Source organism: Mixophyes fleayi, chromosome 4 (assembly GCF_038048845.1).
Source record: "Mixophyes fleayi isolate aMixFle1 chromosome 4, aMixFle1.hap1, whole genome shotgun sequence".
NCBI lineage: Eukaryota > Metazoa > Chordata > Amphibia > Anura > Limnodynastidae > Mixophyes > Mixophyes fleayi.
Genome location: NC_134405.1, coordinates 274,049,884 through 274,062,227, shown reverse-complemented (window position 1 = coordinate 274,062,227; position 12,344 = coordinate 274,049,884). Strand labels below are relative to the sequence as shown.

General features: G+C 44.1%; 1 protein-coding gene across 2 annotated transcripts in view; it reads left to right on the top strand.

The window, feature by feature from the left end:
* Positions 1-12,344, top strand: part of LOC142152766 (A disintegrin and metalloproteinase with thrombospondin motifs 2-like) — a 775,540-nt gene that overhangs the window by 634,133 nt on the left and 129,063 nt on the right. For both annotated transcript variants that reach the window (XM_075209748.1, XM_075209747.1), the window contains exon 18: positions 8,089-8,221. In XM_075209748.1, the coding sequence (XP_075065849.1) occupies positions 8,089-8,221 (133 nt within the window). The remainder of the gene's footprint in view (positions 1-8,088; positions 8,222-12,344) is intronic.

The window sequence follows — 12,344 nt, the reverse complement described above, 5'->3', positions numbered from 1 at the left end:
CCTTGAACCCTGGTTTGATAATACTCTGAACTAGCATCCTCTTGATTCTCCCACTCATTTTCACAGGATCTCAACTGACACTGTGACACCCCCAACCTGCTCAATTATTTTCACCTTGTGGCAGATTTATATTTACTGTTGACTTTTTTTTTCATTCTTTATATTATCATTATATGTTTGTTACACTATTAATAATATTTGGTCACTAACTTCTGTGACTTATTTATTACGGCTTATATACCATCTAGCATCTATAGTTATTTACCTCTCTTTGAGGGGCCGCTTTGTCTGGGGACATTCGGGAGTCAACCTGTCCGCTTTTGGCAGTCCATATCCCCCCCCACTCTTTCCGGTACCCATGTTGTAACTCTTACTTTAAGTCTGAACTCATTTCCCTTTGGGGAGACTGGTCTCTCTCTCCTCTCTGTCTCCACATTCCCTTCCACCTCTAGCCTTCTTGCTCATTCCAGGTACTCAGACCCCCCCATGACCCTTAAAATCCTCTCCCTCAATTCTATTGGCCTTAATTCTCCTACTAAATGTGCAATGGCCTTGCAACATTTTGAACGCATCAAGGCAGACCTCCTTTTCCTACAGGAAACACATTTTAAGATTTTTCACCAACAATTATTTTGTAAGACATAACCACATACTTACTATGCATCCTCTGATAGTAAACAAAGAGGTACGGCATCCTAATTCACCGTAATATTTCTTTCACTCTAGAATCTCTTTTCACTGACTTTGGGTAGATATCTTATCCTTGTGGGGTCCATCTGCATTTCCAAACTCACTCTGGTTTCGCTATATGCGCCTATTGTGGGGCAGGGTGCTTTCTTCTCCGTTTTTGTTTTGAGCAACTTGACTTCCTGGCTGAGGGCCAAATTATTATAGGTGGGGACTTTAATACCACGTTGGATCCCGGTGTGGATCACTCCTCCATGTCCTCCTCTCATACCTCCTCTCATCTTGAAGCCAAAAATCTGGTCTCCCTCCTGAAATCCCATGTTTTTTATGATGCCTGGCGTCTATTCCATCCCACTGGTAGGAAATATACCCACTTCTCAGGTCCTCCTAACCTTCACATTCACATTGACCTTGTTCTTATTGAACGCTTGACCACCCAACAACTGGTTGTATCCAAAATTCTTTCAATCACTTGGTCCGACCATGTCTCGGTTCTTCTCAAAATCGCTCTCCCCCATTCTCAATCCCCCCCCCCACGAAATGGCACTTACACGATACTCTTCTATTGCAGGCCCAATCAGATATCCTCCATCACTAACTCTATCAAGAAGTACATCTCCTTAAACTCCTCTCCGGATGTCTCACCCCACAATTCTCTGCGAGACACATAGGGTCACCAAGCGAGGCACGATTATTGGACTATCATCCGCTACACAGAACGCCGAGCTCACACGCATCACAGAGCTTGAAAAGCAAATCGCATCTCTTACAACTTTACATCAGCGCTTCCAGACACGAAAAACTCACTGTAAACTAATCATACTGCATGCCCAATTACAGCAAATCGATTGGGATAAAGGCACTTGCAATCACATCTCTTCTATTAAGACCCCCCTCAGATATCCCTACTTACGATCCTAAATGTATAGACAACACCTTTTCAAGACTTTCAATGCTTCCCTTTATAATTTGTCACCCCAAATCTCCGACCCTTCCTCTTTACAATTTAAAATTAAAGATTTCCTGTCTTCTGTCGCCCTGCCTACCCTTTCCCCGGTGCAATCAAACTATTGTAATGAACTTATCACAACCAATGAAACTGGTTGAACAATCATAGAACTTAACAATGCATTGACCCCTGGCCATGACGGCTTCACGGCCACATGTTACAAAACTTTTGCAAACCCCATCATGCCTATTCTTCTTGAACTCTTTAATTTCATACTATTAGGCTCCATATTTGATCAGGCCACCACCTGCGCAGACATCGTAGTTATACCCAAGTCCGACCGGGACCCACAGTCCTGTGGTAATTACAGACCACTTTATCTGTTAAATGTAGATCTCAAATTGTTTGCAAAACTCCTTGCGAAACGTTTAAATCACGTCACATTTCACCTTACTGGTTCCGGACCAGCTGGGTGTCATCCCCGGGCGCCAGGCTTCAGATAACAATGAGTAATACTCTCAATACTCTCACCCTGCTAATAGCCTTGGACATGGAGAAGGTGTTTTGCAGGGTGGGATGGCGTTACATGGTGCAGACATTTGTAGCTTTGGCAAATGGCTTTCAGTCCCCTCCCTTTGCATTGTGTAACAGCACTCGTCAGGGCTTTCCGCTAATCATTCTCATATTTGCGTTGAGCCTTTATCCTGTAAAATACGTAAACCCTGATATCTCTGGAGTTCACGTAGGACCCGCTGAACTTAAATTATCTCTTTATACAGATGACAATCTTTTATCTATCACAAACCCTCACATTTCCTTACCAAACCTACTCAACGACATCACTCTCTTTGGCACACTCTCCAACTATAAGATCAATGCCTCAAAATTGGAAATTCTGGACCTCAATATCCCGCTTGCTCTTCTTTTATGCCTTAAGTATAGCTTTGATTTCAAGTGGCAGTCAAATAAACTAAAATATCTAGGGATTTACGTAACTCGCTCCTATGACCAATTATATGCTACTAATTACCTCCTTTACCGGCTGCCATCAAAGAGGATCTCTTAAAATGGGACAAACTCACAAATTTCCTGGACAGCCAGAATAAACTCCCTCAAAATTAATGTTCTTCCTCACCGCCTATATCTTTTCCAGACTATCCCCCTTAAAGTCCCCGCCAATTCCTTTAAACTTTTGCGATAAATGGCTACCAAGTTTTTCTGGTCTGCTAGGAACCCATTATTCACATGTAGACACTCCATAACCATACCCAGGAAGGAGGACTGGGAGTTCCCCACTTCCTCAAATACCATCGAGCCACTCTCCACCAGGACATCGGATTTGGATAGACATCGAGGCCACTCTCAGCGGAACACATTCACCCTCTGCACTTCTATGGTTGAAACTACATCATCGTTCCCCCTTTTCACAACTCTCTCCTCCTCTGGCATTTTCACTCACCAGCTGGTCCCATATAGTTTCCTCCTATGATTTGGCACCCAATGCTCGACATATTACACCCCTATGGAACAATATTTCTTTTTCTCCTGGACTTCACCAAGCCCAATTCCCTCAGAGGACACGCCACGACATTAGATTCCTCACTGATCAGGCCCCTTTCCAACTTTTCCCCTCCTTTTCCAATATACAAACGCGTTTTCGCATCCCAGCGACTTTCGTCTTTCAGTATCTCCAACTTCGCCACCTGTACAGCACTATATGACACACAGTTGTTGATATTCATCTCTCTTCTTCATTAGTCTTTTTGTTCTCTCCGGTCCTCCTCCAGAGGTCTCATATCTACCTTCTATTGCCTCATTTTAAAATATCAATGCCCTTTCAAGGAACCCCACAAATTTAAGTGGGAGATGGACATTGTTCCAATCCTCACCCAGGAGGATTGGGACAAAATTAGCTTGAAGCTCTCTCAGACTTCAATGTGTGTAAAAATTAGTGAAGCCGCTTGTAAAAATATTTTATCGCTGGTACTTGGTTCCACATCACTTACAGGCTATATACCCAGGCACTTCACAACTGTGCTGGCGCCTATGCGGACATGTGGAAACCCTGTCCCACATCTGGTGGCACTGTCCGAAACTACTTCCGTTCACGGAATCAATCCACTGTTTAATTTTCAACATCACTCGTTTCTCTTCCTCCCTCCATCTGCTTGCTTGCACGATTCCCAAGGTCCCAAAACACACCTAAAAACTCATTACACACATTCTTAGTGCCGTAAAATGCCAAATTGCTATCTTCTGGAAAAATCCAGATCCCCCTCCTCTTCCCTCTATTATTAATAATCGCATATGGCAGGTCTATCATATGGGATATATTACCAGCATTCTTTGCCACAATCCTGTCCAATTCAATAGTGTCTGGAGCCCTTGCTTTGACTATTACGGGTCCTCTCCCCCTACCCTTGGCATTCTAAGAACTTTGGCCTTTTCCTATCTCTTTCGGTCATGTTCCATTCTTTAGCTTCTTTATCCTCCTCTCATTCCCTTGGCTAGTGACTTTCCCTTCCTTTCCCCCCTTACTTCCCCCTTTCTCTTTCTCTTTACTTCATTCCCCTTGATACTAAATGTTTTTAGCTATATATTGTCTAGGCCAGTGGTTCCCAAACTTTTGCAGTTCACGGCACCCTTAGAGTCTCCAAATTTTTTCAAGGCACCCCTCCAAAATAATTATTGAGCAGTCCTGTTTTAGAATTAGTTGGGTCAAAAAATTGTTATAAGTATTTAGGTCAGGACAGAAATACTTATTTAGTTGTATGCAAAAATGCCCCCTCTGCATCCAGACACTCTGCCCTCAGGCACTTTGCCCCCTCTGCCCTCTCACGCTGTGTCCCCCACCACTGCCCCTCTCACGCTGTGTCCCCCACCACTGCCCCTCTCACGCTGTGTCCCCCTCCACTGCCCCTCTCACGCTGTGTCCCCCTCCACTGCCCCTCTCACGCTGCCCCTCTCATGCTGTGTCCCCCTCCACTGCCCCTCTCACGCTGTGTAACCCTTCTCTGCTCCTCTCATGCTGTGTCCCCCTCCACAGCCCCTCTCATGCTGTGTCCCCCTCCACTGCTCCTCTCACGCTGTGTCCCCCTCCACTGCCCCTCTCACGCTGTGTCCCCCTCCACTGCCCCTCTCACGCTGTGTCCCCCTCCACTGCCCCTCTCACGCTGTGTCCCCCTCCACTGCCCCTCTCATGCTGTGTCCCTCCTCTGCCCCCCTCCACTGTCCCCATCATGCTGTGTCCCTCCTCTGCCCCCCTCCACTGTCCCACTCATGCTGTGTCCCTCCTCTGCCCCCCTCCACTGCCCCTCTCACGCTGTGTCCCCTCTCCACTGCCCCTCTCATGCTGTGTCCCCCCTCCACTGCCTCTCTCATGCTGTGTTCCCCTCCACTGCTCCTCTCACGCTGTGTCCCCCTCCACTGCCACCCTCACGCTGTGTCCCCCTCCACTGCCCCTCTCACGCTGTGTCCCCCTCCACTGCCCCTCTCACGATGTGTCCCCCTCCACTGCCCCTCTCATGTTGTGTCCCCCTCCACTGCCCCTCTCACGCTGTGTCCCTCCTCTGCCCCCCTCCACTGTCCCCCTCACGCTGTGTCCCTCCTCTGCCCCCCTCCACTGACCCCCTCACGCTGTGTCCCTCCTCTGCCCCCTCCACTGCCCCTCTCACGCTGTGTCCCCCCTCCAATGCCCCTCTCACGCTGTGTCCCCCCTCCACTGCCCCTCTCACGCTGTGTCCCCATCCACTGCCCCTCTCACGCTGTGCCCCCTCCACTGCCCTCTCTCACGCTGTGTCCCCCCTCCACTGCCCCTCTCACGCTGTGCCCCCCTCCACTGCCCCTCTCACGCTGTGTCCCCCCCCCCACTGCCCCTCTCACGCTGTGTCCCCATCCACTGCCCCTCTCACACTGTGTCCCCCTCCACTGCCCCTCTCACGCTGTGCCCCCCTCCACTGCCCCTCTCACGCTGTGTCCCCCTCCACTGCTCCTCTCACGCTGTCACTCTCACTCTGCCCCTGCTGTCACTCTCACGGTGCCCCTGCTGTCACTCTCACTCTGCCCCCGCTGTCACTCTCACTCTGCCCCCGCTGTCACTCTCACTCTGCCCCCGCTGTCACCCTTCGCTGCCACGATCCCTGTTACTCCTCTGCCATGGGCCAGACAAAAAAAAAAAAAAAAGAACACAAACTTACCAATCCGCCGGGCGCTGGGACCCAGCAGCCTCCTCTCCCCGCAGCTTGTTACTGACGTCGATATTCAGTGACAGCTGCTGCGGAGAGAGGAGGCCGCTGGGTCCCGGCGCCCGGCGGATTGGTAAGTTTGTGTTCTTTTTTTCTTTTCTATGTCTGGCCCGCAGCACCCCAGTGACAGCGTCGCAGCACCCCTGGGAGCCGCGGCGCACACTTTGGGAACCGCCGGTCTAGGCTCTTTGGAAACTGATTCTTGTTTTGAATCACATGCTATGTATGTTTTTCATCTAAAAGAACAATAAAATTTCTACTCAAAACAAAAAAAAAGCAAGCAAATGTCAAACTCAGACTTGTTTGACATTGGTTATTTTACTGGCATTAAGGAACTCATTGTAGGTAACTTTATGCAAGTTAAATCTGTTGAATGGAGCAGGCAGTATTTGTAAAGCCACAATACTAGGGCTGATCGGAAAAAGTGATTTCAAAGAAAAGATTTCTAGGAATTCTTAATTTTGGAGTGTGGCCAGTCCATAGAGGGGGCATGAATAGCACAAGTGCTAGTCCACCCATTTTATGTAAATATATATATATATATATATATATATATATATATATATATATATTTACATAAATAGCTATAATAATACTTGGTAAAAGCATAACATAGAGTTATAGGGGTAAATTTGTCAAGCTGTGAGTTTCCGTCGGGTTTGAAAAGTGGAGATGTTGCCTATATGTTGCAACCAGTCAGATTCTAGCTGTCATTTTGTAGAGTGTACTAAATTAATGATAGCTAGAATCTGATTGGCAACATCTCCACTGTTGGAAACTCGCAGCTTGATAAATTTACTGCCTAATATATTGAGGGTCTAAATGAAAAGACTGAACCCACAGAATTTCCCATTCCTTACAACCGTTCTTAAAGTTTTCTCTTTTTTAGTTTGTATTGCATGATTAGGCAAAAGTTTAAAATGGGAGATATATGGGATGTTCTTGACCGTGTTGTGTTTTATTTTTATTCTGATTGCTATGGATGGTCAGCTAAGAAAAGTTGAACTAGGAGAGATAAATGTATACAAAAGATATAGGAATGGCGCTCAAAAACTATAAAAACAGCATATGCATATATAGAGACACAACAAATGCAATCAAAGAACTGCGGGGTCATACACTGGTTTTCAAATCCCTCCCTTATAATTGCAACACTGAAGAAAAGACTAAAATTACAAATCCTTAATCTAATGTCTCTTCTCCAATAATGTATCTTAACATCAAAAGTCCACAATGCAACTTCACAGATAATATCTGCTTCTCTCACGAAAATACTCGGAATGGAAGATCGGAGATATATAGAAAAAAAAACAACAAATAAAATCATAGCGCAAATTGCTAGGACATGATGGTTCAAAAGAAAAACTGTGTGTTGTTTAACATGCAGCACCAATTTCACCCTTTTGATGTTTTCAAACTGAAAGCCCCCTAAGGGTATGCACTTATGAGAAGGAGATAAATATAACTGCCTTAATCTTTTGGTAACCTGGATGTCAATTATGAGATTACTTATTAATTGACTGGAGTTAATTCTATGCTGTTGTTCTGCATGGTGAGATAATACTCAGACTTTTATAATAAACCTGAACTGGAAAGTTATTGTCAGCCTAAAAAGTGAGCCAATTCCCTAATATTCCTTTAGGAGGACATCAAGTGTACATGTTAAATGTTTACAAATTAAAAGTTCCACAACACAAAACTTAGCTCATTTACTGGTTCCAACACCTGCCCTGCTGATTATTTGAATACTTTAATTTTAAAGCTCTGAGGGTAGTCTCCATAACAACAGGGAATTTATAGATTTGGCTGATATACCTGTGGACAAAGGAAACTCTCATAATTAACCTATCAGTTATAGTTTTCTGTCAGTGGTCACGGACAATAAAAGCATTATTAGTCTGTTGTGGGGAGATGGCATAGAAGCATAACGTTGAAAACTCGGAGGTCTGATTCACAGGGAATAGTATGTAAGCACTAATCTGTCCTTTCATATATTTATTTGTGCTTTTGTTAGTCCTTAACTCCATGCAATTGTCCTTTAAAACCAAATCATCTGTTTACTGAATGTTTATTATGTTTTTGCATGAACAATTGCTGGTGAAACAGAAATGTGTTAATATTGCAACATGTGTTTGTGTAATGTTTTTATGTTGCACTTGCTGTAGAAGTTAAAATTATGCCGTCATCTTTTTAACATTTTTTTTTAAGGTCATCAGTTTACAAAATATGGCTGTCGAAGAAAATCGGACCATAAAGTGGTGCATAAGAAATTGTGTGGATCTATTCCAAAGCTAAAACCCATTCGTAAATTATGCAATCTTCAAGAGTGTTCACAACCCATGTGAGTTTTAACATAAACATGAAATATACATTTCTGATTATACACATTTTATAAAAGCATTTAAAAAAAGTAGAAGTCATTTGTTGTTACCTCTGTGGTTACCTTGCAGGTAACAGATTGTATTCTAGGTATCAGATTGTATTGTTTCACAAACTACACTCAGTGATAAGTAAACAGTCATTACTAAAAGCATTTACGAAATGCTTTTCAAATATTGTTTATAGTAATAATAAACATATTACACATATATGTATTTTCATTTTCATGATAACTCAACTTTTAAGTTTGTGAAAGTTGTGAGAATAGTGTTTTGTGACCAAGCTTCCTTGTATTTTTGTGCACAACTGGGACTTTTCCAAAATCCATAAGGCTGAAATAATGTTGCTGTCAGTATTTAAGAAAACAAATAGTTATTTGCATAGAAACAAAAATGTTTTTTTCCTTTTTTTTTTCTTGGAAGGCAATACACTTGTGTAACTGGAGTCTGTACAATTTCTGCCCACTATAAACTGTGATTTGGCTGACAGTCACCTGTGCCAAATTATATTGCTGGAAACATATTGTAGGTGGACAAAGTACAATTGCATGTAAAACAAATATTGCAAAGAATGCTATAATTGAAGTCTGTTCATCGTCTGCTCACTTCTGTTAACAATTGTATTTTGGCTACTACAGTACTAGTCATAAAGTGTTCATGTGAGCAGCTGTGGAACATGTACATCTGATTACTAAAATAAAGGAAACCGGGACATAATTTTTTTTAAATAGGCCATTAGGTCTCCACAATCTACAAGCTGAGAATTTAGCTTATCATTGTGTTTAGAACAATGTTGCCATCTATTCCTGGTCCTATTCATGAGCTAGTGTGTTGTTTATAATGCACAGATCGGGAACTATAGTGGTTATCTTTGATTTAACTGTTTCTAAAATGTTACTTAAATTTCAAAAGTAAATGCAAGTGATTTTAATTTTCCAATATACCTATTGCTCATACTGCAGGGACAGCAGTTTTATGAATTTTGTATCTAGTTATCAATAGCAGAATTTTTTTTATTGTATATGTCGTGGTAGGTTTAATGGGGACCTCTCCACTTAGCCTTTAGCTAATCATTTCGCTTTATCGAAGGAACCTCTTGAATTTAGCCAACTTGAGTAGCATACATGAATTGTGACAACTTCCATGGAACACCAGACATACATTCATTGTTGGTTTGTAGGATTTAAAGAACATTTTTGTATGCTGAGAGAGTGTTCGAACTTTTTGTCCCGATACTGTTTCTCCCACAAATTGGATGGCTAAGCAGAATATGAGTTTTGACATGGTCAATAGGGCTCTTTTTATACAATTTTACAGACATAACCTGGCAGGAGGTAATTCAGCCTCCTGTTCCATTAACCAATCCAGGCTGAATCATGCTGCTTGCATGTCAATCAGCCTGGAGGGGTTTAACACCTTTAACGTTGCTGCTAGTGACAGGGGGAGTGTACTTACCCCTGTACACAAGCCTCCTCTCCACCCCTGGTGTCTTTAAGTCTAGGGCAGGAGAATTATCTTTAAATCTCCTACTCAAAAATATTTCCATGTATTCTGTCTCGGTGTCTGTCTCTTCCCCCTGGCCAAATTTGGCTCCATGGAGAAGACAGGTGTTACGAACTGTCTCTGACTGCCCTGCATCCTCTTTGATAAGGATGCTGCTTGCCTCCTGTAGCTCCTGTCTGCTGAGAACTATGCTTGAACTTTGCCTTTATGTGAATGTGGCCTGCAGTACCTTCCTACTACCAGAGGTGCTGCTGTCCTACCATTGTACATTCCACCTCACTAGCAGGAGTTAACCATCCTTCTTAATCAGCATCCACACCTGTTTCTCCTCCTTTATAAGACTGCCTTTCGCAGTAGTCTGTGACAGTTTGCTGTTGTCTTTCCTGCTGTTGCTGATTCTTCAGAGTGTCTTGTTTCAGTCTCACTTTCTGGTATTGACTTATGCTTGTTCCTCGGCTTTGCTGCTTATCTTCTGACCCAAACCCAGGCTTTGTACTTGACTACGCTCCAGCTCATTCCCTGGTACCTTCGTTGGTCTCCTGGCTTTTGATCATTTGGCTTGTTTAATCCTCCTTTATCCTGACACCCATGCATCCAGTGCCTCCAGGCAAGACCTTGAGTCCTCTCTACCGTGGTTCATCCAGTGCCTCGTGCCTCCTGAGTCTACCAGGTATCCTGACACCATGGTAGATTCTGTGTCTTCAGGCTTTTCTAATTCTCCAGCCTCTGAGCTGGGTCTGCTATCCAGCTACTCAGTACTGCCTCTACAAACTGTATTATCTATTGTGACTTCCTGATTTATTCAGCTATATTGCCAGTCCTGCTGTTGAATGTGCTGCCTTGAACGGTGTTGCCATTATCATTTACTGCACCATTCTCTGCCTGTGAATTTCTGCCTAATAAAAACACTTTACTCTTACATTATCAATCTCTCTAGAGTTCATGCTAGAAAAATTCTGACACAGGGAAGTCCCAGGGCAGTAGTCCCCAGTCTGCCACTGAAGGAGCTTTGTGAGCTCCTGTGTGAGACTCAACCTGCTGGTCCCTCAGGAGGTGTTGCATCTCCTGAATTCACTTGAATCCAAGAGGCTAGTATGCAAAACCCTCCACTGCAAGCTGTCTGCAAGGGGGATACATTCTGCGGTTGCCCCCTTGTCCACTGCTGGACCTGGGCTTCTGCTGCAAACCCCCTGCTGGACTACCAAGGACTGGGAAACCCTTCACCACCACAGCAATCCCATTTCTTTCCATGGGACCTGACCGGTGGCAGACACCCGCTTGGGGAGCCCCAGGTCACCATTTGGCAACCAGGGAACGACAGGAACATTTTAGTTTTATTAAATATACATTTTTAGTTTTACCACACATTTATAAAAACACATATACATTCGCACCGCCGGCACCTAGCTCCGGGAATTAACCCATTCAGTGCAGTGCGCTGGTTACTTACCTCCGCCACATTGCCCATATATTAAATATATTAAATATAATCATTTAACAATACTTTCTTATACTAGCAGGGTTTCACCCCTTCCAGCTCTGAAGCACATTTAAAGATGATAATCGCACACGTGCGTCGGCAAAAACTCGGCACTAGCTACAGCAGTATCTTTAGAACTAATTTAGAATCACTTTCTGCAAGCAGTGTGGCCTCTACAGTGGTAGAGAGAGCCCTGTGGTTACACCTTGGTTTGCAGACCCGAAATCCATGAATCATTAGGCAACCTTTCCCATTGAGGACAATTTGCTTTTTGGTGCTAAGCTTGGCTTGATGATTCAGAAAAATTACAAGAAATAGATCCTAGAAGAGATCTTTGTATCTTCCTCCAGGCAACACTTTAAGGAAGCCTGAAGTTATCTTACCAGCAAAAAATACCATAGGCAGTATTGGGGTAATACTGGAGTAAAGAAGGAAGAGAAACAATTTCCAATTACTGGGGTTTGACACAACCTCCAATGAATCTGGTGGGTGTCAGAATCTCAAATTATGTGGATGTTTAGAAACTCACTACTCAGGCTCATTGGGTTTGGGAAATGGATACAAGATAGTATTGCGAGAAATAACAAGGGGAGATATTTTTGTATAATCCAGGAGCCAGCTTCCCAAGTGCAATTGGAGGCTTTGCACAACAATTTACAGATATTGTTGAAAAAGCGTGTCATCCCTTTAGTTATTACCTGTCACCCGCCGGACTCCCGCTGCGTACCGCCCGGGAGCCGGCGTGCGTATCCGCAGGTCCCCCCGCCAGGCTTCCTCCTGTTAAATTAAACTGCTTACCTGTTTTCCCCACCATGCAGTCTCCAGCGCTGCCTCTGTCCTTCTGTTCACGGCGCTCAGCGGTTCTGCGCATGCGCAGAACTGTCTTCCTTTTCTGTCCTTCGGCTGCCCTCTATTGGCTGCCTAATAGGAACTGCACTATATCTAGACCCTCTGACCTGGACTCTGTGCTGGTTCTTTCAGTCAGTTTCTGATCCTGCACTGGAAACAGCTCCTGCATCTTTTCCTTGCTCCTGGGAATTCCTACTCTGCGCTGCTAACCTGCGTTCCAGTATTTCAGATTCTCCAGACTTCTACGCAGCAAA